The 15777-nt window shown below is 38.1% G+C and overlaps 1 protein-coding gene across 19 annotated transcripts in view; it reads right to left on the bottom strand.

The window, feature by feature from the left end:
• Positions 1-15777, bottom strand: part of LOC126299135 (uncharacterized) — a 450753-nt gene that overhangs the window by 59817 nt on the left and 375159 nt on the right. For 10 of the 19 annotated variants that reach the window (XM_049990880.1, XM_049990898.1, XM_049990882.1 and 7 more), the window contains 2 exons: positions 8561-8623; positions 4106-4168 (listed from right to left, as the gene is read on the bottom strand). The exons of 7 other annotated variants lie outside the window; for them this stretch is intronic. In XM_049990880.1, the coding sequence (XP_049846837.1) occupies positions 4106-4168; positions 8561-8623 (126 nt within the window). The remainder of the gene's footprint in view (positions 1-4105; positions 4169-8560; positions 8624-15777) is intronic. 2 more of the 19 variants (XM_049990885.1, XM_049990890.1) reach the window with 1 other exon arrangement.

The following is a 15777-nucleotide window of genomic DNA, read 5'->3' as shown; positions in this document are numbered from 1 at the left end:
AGTCAGCCTGACCAACCTCCATTTCCCAATAGCCTGACTATATGTCCTTAGTAGAGAAACAGTTTGCTCCTTACTAGCAATCTGGATTCTCATCAACAACTGGCAAATGGAGAAATACACTATATGATCAAAAGTATCCGGACACCCCAAAAACATATGTGTTTCATATTAAGTGCATTGTGCTGCCACCTACTGCCAGGTACTCCATATCAATAACCTCAGTAGTCATTACACATCATGAGAGAGCAGAGTGGCACACTCCGCAGAATTCATGGACTTCGAACATGGTAGGGTGATAGGGTGTCACTTGTGTGATACATCTGTACACGAGATTTCCACACTCCTAAACATCCCTAGGTCCACTGTTTCCGATGGGATAGTGAAGTGGAAACGTGAAGGGACATGTACAGCACAAAAATGTACAGGCCAAACCTCACCACTGGACTGACAGAGACCGCCGACAGTTGAAGAGGCTCGAGTACTATGACAGTTAGGTGGGAGGTGAGAAAACGTGGATTTCATGGTAGAGCATCTGCTCATAAGGCACACATGATGCCGATAAATGCCAAACAATGCCTCGCTTGGTGTAAGGAGCGTAAACATTGGATGAATTAACAGTGGAATAACATTGTGTGGGATGACAAATCGCGGTACACAATGTGGTGATCCGATGGTAGCATGTGGGTTTGGCGAATGCCCAGTGATCATCATCTGACAATGTGTGTAGTGTCAACATTAAAATCAGAGGTGGTGGTGTTATGGTGTGGTCATGTTTCTTATGGAGGGGGCTTGCATCCCTTGTTGTTTCTTATGGCACTATCACAGCACAGGCCTACATTGGTCTTTTAAGTACCTTCTTGCTTCCCATTGTTGAAGAGTAATTCAGGGATGATGATTGCACCTTTCAGCATGATCAATCACCAGTTCATAATACACAACCTGTGGCAGAGTGGTTACATGACAATAAAATGCCTGTAATGGACTGGCTTGCACACAGTCTGACCTGAATCCTATAAAACACCTTTGGGATGTTTTGGAATGCCGACTTCGTGCCATGCCTCACTAACCGACATCGATACCTCTCCTCAGTGCAGTACTCTGTGAAGAACGGGTTGCCATTCTCCAAGAAACCTTCCAGCACCTGACAGAATGTATGCCTCGAGTGGAAGCTGTCATCAAGGCTAAGGGTGGAACAACAACTACTTGAATTCCACAATTACCAATGGAGGGCACCAGGAACTTGTAAGTCATTTTCAGCCAGGTGTTCAGATACTTTTGATCACATAGTGTGTATTTCTTGTTTTTCTTGTTTATATAGTTCAGTTCTTAGTTGTCAATGCACAAATGTCATATGCCATGTGTGTTTCTCACTACAACCATAGGAGAGAACCAAGGACACACTGAGTGTGTAATGATGACACCTTGCACCACTTTCTCCACTCCACCTGGGTTACTCATCATTCATCTGTTAACAATCTATATGAGTGCTGGCTAATTCACACAGCGTATGACAGTGGCCTTCATCCCATAGTGAACTCTAATCATCTGGCAACAATCTATATGGGGGCATCTATATTGAAGGATGATCCCCAGTGGATTCAACACTACACAGAAACACTCCTCTGAATGGGCTAGCTCATAGACAAGCTGGCCGTCAATGAAGATGTCAATGAGATTTTGTGATATCTTAGTGACTGTCATCCATGGAGGATCTTTATCTGTGGCAGATTCACCTCCATATATGGTTGATTCACTTAGTTTTTCAAATTCAGTGGCTAGGTGAGTGGTTGGTACCTCTGACAAAGACAGGACATGGAAACACCATTATGGAGAACAACTTCACCCAGGGTATGACAATGGCCTTCATCCCATAGTTGACTGTAATCATCTACAGCTTGCTGGCATGAAGTGCTGTAGTGATTGATGACATCTGGTGGCGTAACAATTGTCAAATACTTGTCTTCTTTCAATGCAAAGCTATACACTGTGACCAGGTGGAATACAGTGGAAACAAACTGCCTTGTTTCCTCTGCTCTCCAAATGTCTGTTGCTCAGCAGTGCGTTATCCTTGGCAGAAGGAATAGTTGCACCTGCTTTGGTCAGGTGATGGGTTGTCATGTGATGGCTATAGTAAGTTGACAAAATCAATTCAAGGTGACATGTTTCACTGGTGCCAGAGACTGGTGCTGAAGACTGAGAAACTTATTCTTTAACACACTGTGTGTGTGTGTGTGTGTGTGTGTGTGTGTGTGTGTGTGTGTGTGTGTGTGAGTGTGTGCGCATTTGAAGCGGTTCAACAATACTGTCATCAGCACCCATATGCTGACTATGTGAGGCCAATGAGGATTCTCCCTTGTGCTCTTGTTCACATGAACACACACAACTTCTGTGAATGGGGCAATGGAGCAAGTGAGGCAAGGCAGACCATTACAAACAATGACATCTGATCTGGACAGACACTAGAGGCAAGTCCAGAAAAGAAGATTCGCGGGTCAAAACAACAGTAACGGGAGGAGCCAGTCATTCTCAAACGTACTGAAAGTGGTTACCTATGAGCTGAGGTAGAAGTGAAGACAAAACAAAAAATCGTAATACACACGACACGTTCAACTCATTATCACCTAAATTTGAGGACAGGTTTGTCACATTTTACATAATGTATCACTTGCTGGAATGTGGTCAGTGTACATAGTCATTGCCTCTTGTGTTCTTAGTCTGACATTCTGGCTGTCATGATATGTTTAATCTTATCTTGGTCGACCTGTCATATAAGACAGGCAAGATCGTATTGGTCTTCCACAACTACAACGGGTACCACATTCGGGATTCAAATCATGTCTCATTCCTCTGACTCTTTCACTTGCCTTCCCTCAATTCTCTGGTGCCACTTAATGAATTATTTTGCTGTTGTGACATCATTTACCACAAGAGCTCAACACAATACATAAAGTATGTGGTTTGTAAGCTCTCTTGTATTCTGGTTTAGGAAGTGGCATTAGGGTCAAACTTCCACTAGACAAATCTGCTAGTGATTTTCACCAAATGCTTTCTTCAGTTCAGCATGGAACTTATCCCAGCTATCAAGCTTCCCTTCGTTTTTCTCACGACACTGGTGGTCTGAGAACTCAAGTAAGATTATCATGTCATCCCACATGTTGTATTTTCTAACTTGGTTAGCCCCTTCAAGCAATTTGTCAGGCACTGACCAGAAGTTCCAGGAAACATTGATGGATACCCAACTTCCAGCTCTTTTGGAATCTATTGGTTTCCTGAATATACAGACCATGGGAATTATGTACTGCTTGTATTCCAGTAATGTACATGTTTTGAAGTACTCAACGTCTCCACCACACAGTGCCATATCATAACCACAATTAAGTCCAAATCAAAAAGTTTCATCGTCAGTGACATTATGACACCTAACACTAAAATAATTTTTATTGTAGACAACATTGTACAGAGAGAATAGAACTGAACTTTTCGATAGAAACTTCAAATACTCCCCAATATGCAAACATTACAAACTTAAGAAATGTCAAGTACCTTCCAGATATGATAAATAATAAAATAAGCGTTAACTATTGGTGGTCAGTCCGAACACAAATGCCACAGTACGCAAGCCAGTGCCACTAACTTCTCCACAACAATCCATGCTGTATAGCTTGAAGCAAAATAATGAGTTAATATTTTAAAAATTAGAAGAAAGTGTCACACAGACAAATACTGAATTAACTTCTACTTTTGATATTCAAATAAATGATCACCATGGACTAGGGGTGGCACCCATGAATAGTGCTGAAAATGACCTGGGTCTTATGTTTGATTCAAGCCACTGCTTAAATTATGAATTAAAATCTACAGCAATGGCACCTGAAGAGCTCCAGTGTAGGGGTCACCACCATTCTGTCAAAAGTGTTATAAGAAAGGACAGTACAGCGGATGGAGTTTCAACATATCCATTTGCATTTTGTGTCGGAGAGTGCCACATCAGTGACATGTGGAGTATGTACATACGTACATATGTATGCAAGCATGTAATGCAGATGTAGAAATAAGTATCAGTTAACAGACTCTGAAATACTGGTTTGGCAATTGCAATACTTACAGCACTACTGTCTTCTTTGGAAGTTTGAGGGCTATCCGGTACTCTTGTCTCTAGAACTGACTCCTGTAATCAGAGCAATTACCTTCAGGTAAGTGTTATACATAATTAACACAAAACAAAAAATTTTAAAATTATAGAGAGACAAATTGCCTGGTCAAATACTTAAAACCTACAAGTGTTATTTTCTGCAACAACTTTCTCTACCATCGGTAGCAAGAATTATGTACCCTGAAGGGAGGTACTCTACAGCCTTAACAATTTTTCTAACTACTGAAATAATCCACATATGATGGTGAGATGTTCACACCACTCTTTCACATAAGTTGCTTATGTTCATGACAGAAAAATAAAAGATAAAATCACTGTAATGGCAAAATAACTTCAGAGACATACTTCAAGGATACCTAAGTACACTAAGGTGTTTCACAGCCCCTTCAACCATTTTGTCAGGCACTGACCAGAACTCCCGGGAAACATTGACAGATGCCAAATTTCAAGCTCTTTTGGAATCCATTGGTTCCCTGAATATACAGAACATGGGAATTATGTACTGCTTATATTCCAGTAATATTCATGTTTTGAAGTACTCAAAATCTCCACCAAACAGTGACACATCATAACCACAATCAAGTACAAATCAAAAAGTTTCATTGTCAGTGACATACAACATCTAGCACTAAAATAATTTTTATTGTAGACAACATTGTACAGAGAGAATAGAGCTGAACTTTTCGATAGAAACTTCAAATACACCCCAATATGCAAACATTACAAACTTAAGAAATGTCAAGTACCTTCTAGAAATGATAAATAATAAAATAAGCATTAACTATTGGTGGTCAGTCCGAACACAAATGCCACAGTATGCAAGCCAGTGCCACTAACTTCTCCACAACATTTCATGCTGTATAGGTTGAAGCAAAATAATGAATTAATATTTTAAAAATTAGAAGAAAGTGTTACACAGACAAATACTGAATTAACTTCTACTCTTGATATTCAAATAAATGATCACCATGGACTAAATGTGGCACCTATGAATACTGCAGGAAATGACCTGGGTCTTATGTCTGATTCCAGCCATTGCTTAAAATATGCATTAAAATCTATATCAATGGCACCTGAAGAGCTCCAGTGTAAGGGTCACCATCTTTCTGTCAAAAGTGTTATAAGAAAGGACAGTACAGCAGATGGAGTTTCAAGATATCCATTTGCATTTTGTGTCGGAGAGTGCCACATCAGTGACATGTGGAGTATGTACATACGTACATATGTATGCAAGCATGAAATGCAGACGTAGAAATAACTAGAGGTATGTGATGCTGTAAATATGATTCCCAATTACCGAACCGTGAATACGCCCGAACTAACAATTTATCACCATAATGTGCAATCCCTGCGTAATAAGATCGATGAAATTAATGTTCTATTAACACACTAACTTAATGATATCTCAGTGTTATGCATTTCTGAGCACTGGCTTAACCCAGAATTAATCCAGAATACGAAAATAAACAAATTTGTCTTGGCTACTTACTACTGCAGGAAAAACAGCAAGCAGGGTGGGGTAGCAATTTACACAAAGGATAATGTAGATTTTATTACACTACCTGACTTAACTAGGGCAAATGTCGAAAAGGATTATGAAATTGCAGGAATAAAAATTACTCAGTTCAACCTGGTTATTGCTACAGTTTACCGATCACCGTCTGGGAATTTTGAACTTTTCTTAAGCAAAATGGAGTCATTACTAAATAAAGTAAATAAAATGGATTGTGAATTGATAATCTGTGGGGACTTTAATAGTGACCTCCTCACGAATAGTGGAAATAGGGAGACCATTTTGAACCTTGCTACATCCTACAATTTAAAGGCTGAAGTAAAAGCAGCTACCCGAGTATCAGAAACTTGCCAAACAGCTCTTGATCAGTTTCTAGTCAAGAAGAGTTTACACAACACCTCACTAAGAATTTTCAATGGAGGTTTTAGTGATCATCTTGCTCAAATATTAAGCATGAAAGTACAAGGCAGTATTATTAACAACATGTCTTTCAGGACAGCATATCGAAGTTATAATCAGCATAATGTGAACTACTTCAACAACTTATTACAGAAAGAAAAATGGCTAGGAATGTACAAAATGAATGATATAAATGAAAAATGCAACACTTTCATTGATGTATTAACCCATTTCTTTGAACTTGCATTCCCATACGCGGAAACTCTAGAACAAACAGCTGGATCACAAAGGGAATAAGAGTTTCATGCCAAAAGAAAAGACTACTTAATGAAATATGTAACTCAAAAAATTCCTCACCTGTAGTACGCGCATACTATAAAAAAAATACTCCAAAATATTAAGAAATGTAATAAAAGCAGCAAAAATAATGCATAATGATGAAATCATTTATAATTCAGCTAATAAATCAAAGGCTATGTGGAGTGTTATAAAAAAAGAATGCGGAGAATACAGACAACCTTGGAAAAATATAACACTATCACATAAAAATAAAAAAGTAGCAAACCCCTTAGAAGTAGCCAACACATTTAACAACTTTTTCACAGGTGTTGCTGAAAATATGTTACAGTCAAACTTCAAGAGCAAATGCAAGGCAAATGAATATAAAATAAGTGCATGTAGAGGATCAATGTACATCAGTTCTGTTTCACAAAATGAAGTAGCCAAAGCAATAAAAGGACTAAAAAATTCCAAATCGGCAGGTATTGATGGTATACCTGCAACAATGTTAAAGAAGAGCGCATCAAACCTGATTGAAGTACTCACACATTTATGCAACTGCTCACTTCAGGCAGGCACTTTCCCTGATGTGTTGAAAACATCAAAAGTTATTCCTCTATATAAAAAAGGGGGTAAAGACAATGTAAATAACTACAGACCCATCACAATTTCCTCCTGCATCTCTAAAGTACTGGAAAAAGTGATGTATGAGAAACTTATGAAATTTATTAATAAAAGCAGCATCCTATGTAATGAACAACATGGATTCAGAAATAAGAGGTCAACAACAACTGCTATCTATGAGTGCATCAATTCCATTCTAAACCTGATGGACAAAAAACAGGAAACAATAGGAGTCTTTATTGACTTGCCAAAAGCTTTTCACATGGTGGACCATAAAATTCTGCTATCAAAGCTAGAAAGATATGGTATTCGAGGTCTGTCCAACAAGTGGATCAGTTCCTTCCTGACAAATCGTATGCAGGCAGTGTGCGTCAAGCACACAAATATTAAACTAAAAACTGTATCTAATCACTTATGTGACTATAAACAAATAAAATGTGGTGTACCCCAAGGATCCGTATTGGGACCCCTTCTGTTTCTTCTGTACATAAATGATCTAAGCTTAAATATTGATGCACACAAAACAATCATATTTGCAGATAACACCACGATTCTACTAAAAGGATGCGACGATGAACAGTTACAGCAGACAGTAAACATGGTCACGAAACAACTTAGCAACTGGGTACAGAGTAATCAGCTTGTAATAAACAGTAAGAAAACCGTTGCTCTAAAATTACACAATGTTCCTAACAAGGACATGTTTATCCCATCAGTCTCTATCAATGATGAGCCAGTTGGTAACAGTACTGAAACCAAATTCTTAGGACTTTGGCTGCAGAGTAACATCAGATGGAATAAGCATATTGAATATCTCAATGCTGAACTGAGCAAAACATGTTATCTTCTTTGTTCATTAAAATCATGCTGTAGTGAGAAAACAGTATTGAATGCATACCATGCGTACTTTCATTCTCGTCTTAGATATAGGGTCACCTTCTGGGGAAACTCTAAAACAGCTAATAGCACTTTTAAACTACAAAAAAGGGCCATTAGAATCTTGTTTGGGTGCAAGCCTAGAGACACTTGTAAACCCCTGTTTAAGAAATCTGGTATTCCCCCATTACCATGTGTATACATTACGGAAACCCTTTTGTTCTTTAAATTAAATGTAATAGGCAAGGACCGGAGACTACAAAAAAACTGTGATATACATGAGCACTTTACCAGACAAAACAGAAACTTACATATGACTCAAATTAGTACAGCACTGTGCCAAAAGGGTACTTTTCACATGGGAGTTAAGCTTTATAACAAACTTCCTGGAAACATAAAAGCTATCACTGAGGTCAATACATTTGGAAAATCTCTAAAGTCATATTTACAGCATCACTGCTTTTACTCCATTGAAGAATATTTAAATTTATGAAACGTGTTGTATAAATACTTACTTACGTGTAAAGTGTATTATTGTAAGCTTACATATGTATGCCTTGAAATTACTTTCAGCCTGTATATTTACAACTTGACTTGTCCAATGTCTTATGCATAAGCTGCTATGTAGACAACAGGACCAATAAAATACAATCTACAATCTACAAACTATCAGTTAACAGTATCTGAACAACTGATTCGACAACTGCAATACTTACAGCACTACTGTCTTCCTTTGAAGTTTGAGGGCTATCCGGTACTATTGTCTCAAGAACTGACTCCTGTAATTAGAGTAATTACCTTTTCAGGTAGGTGTCATACATAATTAAAACTAAACAAAAAATGTTAAAATTATAGAGAGATAAATAGCCTGGCCAAATAGTTAAAACCTAAAGGTGTTATTCTCTGCAACAACTTTCTCTACCATCAGTAGCAAGAATTATGTCCCTGAAGGGAAGTACTTGACAGCTGTAACAATCTTTCTAACTACTGAACATAACTCACATATGGCAGTGAGATGTTCACACCACTCATGCACATAAAATTGCTTATGTTCATGACAGCAATATGAAAGATAAAATCAATGTCATGGCACAATAACTCCAGAGACAAACTTTAAGCCACTCAGATACCTAAAGGTTCTCTCTACTTTCATCTCAATATATGAGCGTAATGTGTGAATTTACAAGAATAAACTATATTCACAGTACACTAAGGTGCCTGACATGTCATTGCCTAGTGTATTTAAAAACTGGCTACAGGCAATTGAAGGCAGGAAGGCCTGTATTTAATATCCTGTCAATAACATCTTCATCTGAAACACAGGACAAACACGCTAACAAAAACACAAAGACCTAAATAACAAAATATCTCTTAAATTTGTGTCTAGTACTTTCTACCCAATTATGTAAAATTCACTTTAAGGACTCTTTCATTTAATTGCCTAGTTGCATTAATATTTTATTATTTAACTCTAAACTTGGTAACAGTAAATTCTCACAAAAAAATTAATCTTACACATTACTTGAATTTTTTAAATAACTTCTCAAGATTTCTGGCCTGAAGCATTCTCTTGACTGTACAAACACAGGGTGCTAATAATTACACTTTAAATTTCAAACCGGTGTACACATAAGACTGTTTACCATATGGGTACCGAACTTTATAAGAATGATGTGCTGACTGTGCGCTGCAGGATTTGCATGGTTAGTAGTGTTGGTGTCATAACTTGCTGTTAGGCACTGGTACTGGAATGTCAACAGGATTGAAACATCATCATCAGTGTCCATTACAGATGCAGACAGTTAACATGGGTCTACACAGTGTCAGCAGGGATTTCTCAAAAGCTATTCTACCAAAACAGTGGCAATACTGCTCCTGCTGTTCAAGAGTATTGACCCATTGAAGGAATATGGAGATGCTTGCTTTCCACACTGGGGTATAAGAACATGAATCAAAAGCTCAAATTAACTGTTGATTTGGGAGTTACTCCTGGGAGAAGGTGATGGACAATTGCACCACAAATAGTTCAAAAAGTTAGTGTTGAAATCACTGAGAATGATGGATGAATTGTGGAGTCTTCAAGCACTGCAGAAGCTGTGTCATGACAGCTGAACATTCCATGGTCTACCATTTGAAAAGTGCTGCAGACAATTGGAAAATCAATTTATGTTGGTAACTGGCTATAGCAGAAAGATATTTTACAGAAGCATGTTTATTTAGAAAAAATGCTATATATATTTATTTACTCCACCCATTTCAGTTGTTTCAACCATCAACTGGATGAAAAAATTTCAACATCTGCTGGTTTAGAAATGTGTATTTCTCATAGAACACACTTACATATATCACATGTATCAAAACAGAAAATGCTACACAATGAGATTGTGACTAACTCTTAAAAACTTATAGAAAGTATATATGTAATCCTGATAGTTAATAGTCAGGAATGCATGTGTAATTTATATAAGCTTTTTATAAGTGTGCCAAAATCTAATTATGATGTATTTTAAATTAGCCAATGCTACAGTTGGAGTATGAAAGTGTCTTCTATGGGAAATACACTTTTCTAAACCAACAGATATAATCATTTTCTGCTCGTGTTGATTGTGGGTGAACAACCATAAGTGGCTGGATAAATATAATTTATACACCTCAATGGCAAACAATACACTTTTCTATAAACTGTGAAACACAGTCTCTAGTAGAGTTCCAGGCTGTCTGTGGATGCAAATGGTTGTCATCAGTGAGCAGTGTTTCTAACGTGAAATGTATATATGGGACGCAATTAATGAATATTATTTTCTCATGTGGAAATTAAAATGTGTTTCAACGGTTTGCTCATTATTTGTTTTCTGCATGTCCTTAATTATAACCACCCTGAGACATCCATCACGACAAAGCATCTTCATTTGAACTTATTCTACTTACTTCCAATCTTTTAAATGAGGGATGTTGTTCTAGGTTTTTCTTTAACTCCTCTCATTGCCACACATTAATAAATTCAGCAGTGGAATATTGTCACATTGTAACCACAATCAAGTTGAAATGTGATTGCAGCATTGTCAATGAAGAACAGCATTTTGCACTGTATACCAGTTTATTACAGACACCCATGTACAGATTGGATGGAACCAAAATTATTGATTAGAAATGCTGCTATTTACAAAAATGTTTAATATTTCAGAATATGCAAACATAAGAAATTTGAAGAACTATAAGTAATAAATACTAAATTCAAATAATTGGTGGTGGTCAGGTTCTGCCTGGCAATGCACCAGATGCCAACCAGTGGTGTTAACTGCTACACCTTGTTGTATGCCGCAGAGCTCTGGAATCACTCAGGAATGAGAGAAACAGGAAGTGCCAGGTAGCAAATGCAAAATGGCTGCACAAAAAATATGAAGAAATCCATAAAGACTGTCTCAGCATATATAAAAGTCAAAACAAGCTCCACTGAAATTAAAAGGAAGGGTAGCAACATTAAGAGTGCAATGGGAATTCCAATGTTGAATGCAGAGGAGACAGAAGATAGGTAGAAAGAGTACACAGAATGCCTCTATGAGGGGGAGGAGTTGTCTGATGACATGAGAGAACAAGAAACTGAAGTCAATATGGAAGACGCAAGGGATCCAGTATTAGTGTTAGAATTTTTAAGACCTTTGGAAGACTTAATATCAAATAAATCAGAAGGGAAAGATAACATTCCATCAGAATCTCTAAAATCATTGGGACAAGTGGCAACAAAATTGCTATTCAACCTGCTGCGTAGAACCTATGATCCTGGTGACATACCATCAGTTTCAAGGAAAAATTATCACCCACACGTTTCCATTTCCTAAGACACCAAGGGCAGATTCGTGTGATATCTGTTGGACAATCAGAGCAACAATTCATGCATGCAAGTTGCTGTCAAGATTAACATACAGAAGAATGGAAAAGAAAACTGAGTATCTATTACATGACAATTAATGTGTGGTATTAGGAAAGGCAAAGACAAACTGAGGGCAGTCCTGACATGCTTGATAATCAATGCAAGATTGAACAAAAATCAAAGCGCACTCACTGGATTTGTCAACACAGAAAAAGTGTTCAGCAGAGTAAAATGATTTAATATGTTTGAAATTCTGAGAAAAATAGGAGCAAGCTATAAGGAAAGAATGGTAATACACAATATGTACGAGAACCTAGAGGGAACAATAAGACTGGAAACTAAGAGCAAAGTGCTTGGATTAAAAAGAGTGTAAGGTTGAGATGTAACCTTTCATCTCTACCAATCAGTTCCTCCACCAAGTAAGTAATGACAAATATACAAAACTGGTACAAGACTGTGTTTAAGATTACAGGTGAAATGATATCAGTGATAAGATTTGCTGAAGCATTACAGGATCTGTTGAATAGAATAAACATTCCAATACGTACCGAACATGGACTTAGAGTAAACCAAAGAGGAACAAAAGTAGTGGGAAGTTGCAATATAAGAATAAAAAGCTTGTTAACATCAAAACTGGTGATCACTATGTTAAGGAATTCTCCTACCTCGGAAGGAAAATAACATGACAGAAGAAACAAGGAGGACCTAACAAGTGGACTAGCAGAGGCAAAGAGGGTATTCCTGGTCAAAAGGGGTATACCTGTAACACACATTGATCTTAATTTGAGGAAGAAATTTCTGAGAATGTATATTCGGAGCATATTTTTGTATAGTAGTGAATTATAGACTGTGCAAAAGCTAGAACACAAGAGAACCGAAGTGTCTGAGATGTATTTTTACAGAACTTGAAAATTTGGTCAACTGAGAAGGTAAGGAATGAGAAGGTGCTCCACAGAATCGATGAAGAATGGAACATATGGAAAACACTAACAAGGAGGAGGACAGGATGGTAGGACATGAGTTATCACATCGGCCAATAACTTTCATGGTACTAGAGGGTGCTGTAGAGGGTAAATACTGCACTGGAAAATGGAGATTGAGACACATTCAATGTAAGGTACAAGTGCTATTTTGAGATGAAGAGATAGCCACAGAAAAGGAATTCATAGCATGCTGCATCAAAACCAGATCACCAATTTAAAAAAAATCCTTGAAATGCACTCAGCATCCTTGTGTTTGTATCTGTTTTTGTACACCACTGTGGCGCCATACTCCTGAAGCCTCGGCATCCATCTAGCCAGTCAACCCTACAGATTCATCATGCTGGTCATCTAGAAAAGAGAATCTTGATTCATCACCAGCACAAGTAATTCACAAATAAATAAAGCTGCACTTGTTCATAGACCAAACAATTTCAGGTCACTCTTTTGGTTGAAGAGTAGTTCATCTCAGTCTTGTAGGAGTGAACTCTGGATGCATAACCTATCACCTTTTCAGCACCTACATGTAGATGTAGTACAAATTCACCTAACCGATAATGTTAGTGTTGGTGTGAAGTTCTGGATCAGCATTCCTGTCAAAAAGCGCTATGACTGAAGACGACGTTCATGCCTCCTTAAGGATGGAATGGATAGCTGTATTTCTTCCTGATATAGTTCAATGGTTATTACACAATGCATAAACACCATGTGCCATGTGTAATTTTCACTATTCACATGGGAGAGAACCAAGGACTCTTGGAAGGTTTAGTGATAAAATGTTGCAGTACCTTCTCCACTCCAGCTGCGTTATCTGTCATTCAACTGGCGACAACTACGACTGCTGGCTAAGTGAAGGACGAGTCCCAGTGTTAAAATGGTGTTTTACCATTAGCACATAATGTCTCTCTGTTTTTCACTCCTGAATTGAAAGCACTCAAAAATAACACAAAATTATTATCACTCTCTGACACTGTTATTTCCTCAGGCCAGATCTCATAGGTAATTCGACAGTAGCTTCCTCCCCTGCATTGTCCAGAGTCGTAGAACAGCATGATTCTTTTCATCAATGGCACTCAGTTGCCCACCTGGGACAGCTTTGGCTGTTCTTGTTAGGGATGAGTTGTGGCAGTTTATCACAGTTAGTGAGACTAAGTTCTCGTTGAACACCTACAGTACTTATGATCGTCACCATCATGTAGATTCCTTTTGTGGACCTGAGTACCTTTTTGCAATTGGCTAAGGCTTCAGAGTAAAGTGAGTATCTAGCCTGGTGACTGGAACTCTTGTTGTTGATCATTGTGGGATAAAAATGCTTCAACAACACACACCCACATCAATGTTTATTAGGTACTTGTTGGAATGGCTTCATGATGCCTGCAAAAAGTACCATCCAAGAATGAATTATGACTACATTCTGTTGACACAACCAATGTGAAGGACTGTGTTCTGTCAGTGATAGTTATTCTTGCAAAACATGTTTCTCTTAGCTGGGCATATTTCCCATTTACAAGTATCAACACAATTGTATTCATATCACAGAATACAACTTCTTCAGCTGGCAATGAAAAGCATTCAACATTACAGAGAAACAAACCTCTGAGTTGCCTAGCTCCTAGACAGGTTGGCTGTCAATAATGACTTCCATCACATTTCCAGACATCTTAATGACCGTCATCTATGGAGGGTTCCCTCTTATGGTGGATTCACCTACAAAGATGCATGTTTCAATTAGTTTGCCTGAATCCAGTGACTAGGTGAGTGGCTGGTACCACTCGACAACAACAGGGAGTGGCTATGGAATGTTGGGGAACAATCTCACCCAAAATATGATAATGGGCTTCGTCCCACTGTTCACTATAATCATCTACAGCTTAATGATGTGAATAGAACTGTTGTGATGGTTGATATCTGGTGGTGTAATAGTTGTTGAACACATATTTTTCTCTCCAGCAGCATACAATGTGTACATTGAGAAAACAATGGAAACAAACTGTCGTGTATCCTCTGTTCTCCAAATGTCAGTTCTTTTGCAGGACTTCATGCTTAGCTAAGGAGATGATTGTACTTGCTTTGGTTGGGTTGGTTGTCATGTCATGACTATGACTTTAGTTTAAGTTGGCCAAGACAATTTGTACTGACATGTTTGAGTGGTGGCACAGATTGGTACTAAAAATCGATAAACTTCTGCTTTAAAATACTCTACATCGGCCTCACCTGGGGGTCAAGGTACATGACTGCTACCTCTTGCTGAATCCACTCTCTCACTACCGAGTATATGTGAGAGGCAAGATCGTGGGGGTCTTCCACATCTGAAACAGTTACCACATTCGCGAGTCTAGACATAATTCATTTGTCTGACTCTCTTCTCTGCATTCCTTCAATTCTCTAGCACCACTTCATAAATTCTTCCCTTGTTATCACATCCTTTATCACAAGAACAGCGCACCTTCTGCAAAGTGTGTGGTTTTGTCAGCTTCTTTTATATTCAGATTTACAATGTGGCACAAGGTCACAGTATTCTGTATGTAAGACTGTTGTTTCTGCACACCAGTGCCACCTGCTTTGCAATAGTTCTCCCACTAGGTAGAGTTGCTGGTAATTGTCACCAACTGTTCTCTTCAGTTTGGCATGGCCTTTATCACAACTACCACACTCCTCTTCATTCTTCCTGGGACTCTGAACTCAAGTAAAAGTACACATTTGCCAAGCTCATCGTGTAATCTCCCTTGTTGTATTTGCAGACTTAGTGAGAGCCCTTTCAACCATTCAGTCATGCCCTGACCAGAAATCCAGAAAACATTGTTGGCTGCCTGACTTCCTGTTCTTTTGGAATGGATTGGTTTCCTGAATATATATATCATGGGAATGATGTATTGCTTACATTCTGGTGATGTACATATTTTGAAGCAATCGATATCTCCACAAAACAATGTCACACTGCCCAAATTCAAAAGTTGCATTTTCAGTAAAATGTAACACCTAGCACTAAAAGCATTTTATTGTGTACTCCAATATGCAGAAAGAACAGAAGTGAACTCTTTCATAAAAACTTCAAATATTCCACAATATGCAAACATTACAA

This window comes from Schistocerca gregaria, chromosome X (assembly GCF_023897955.1).
Source record: "Schistocerca gregaria isolate iqSchGreg1 chromosome X, iqSchGreg1.2, whole genome shotgun sequence".
Taxonomy (NCBI): Eukaryota; Metazoa; Arthropoda; class Insecta; order Orthoptera; family Acrididae; genus Schistocerca; species Schistocerca gregaria.
The sequence above is the reverse complement of the archived record's forward strand: the minus strand, read 5'-3'. Positions and strand labels throughout refer to the sequence as shown.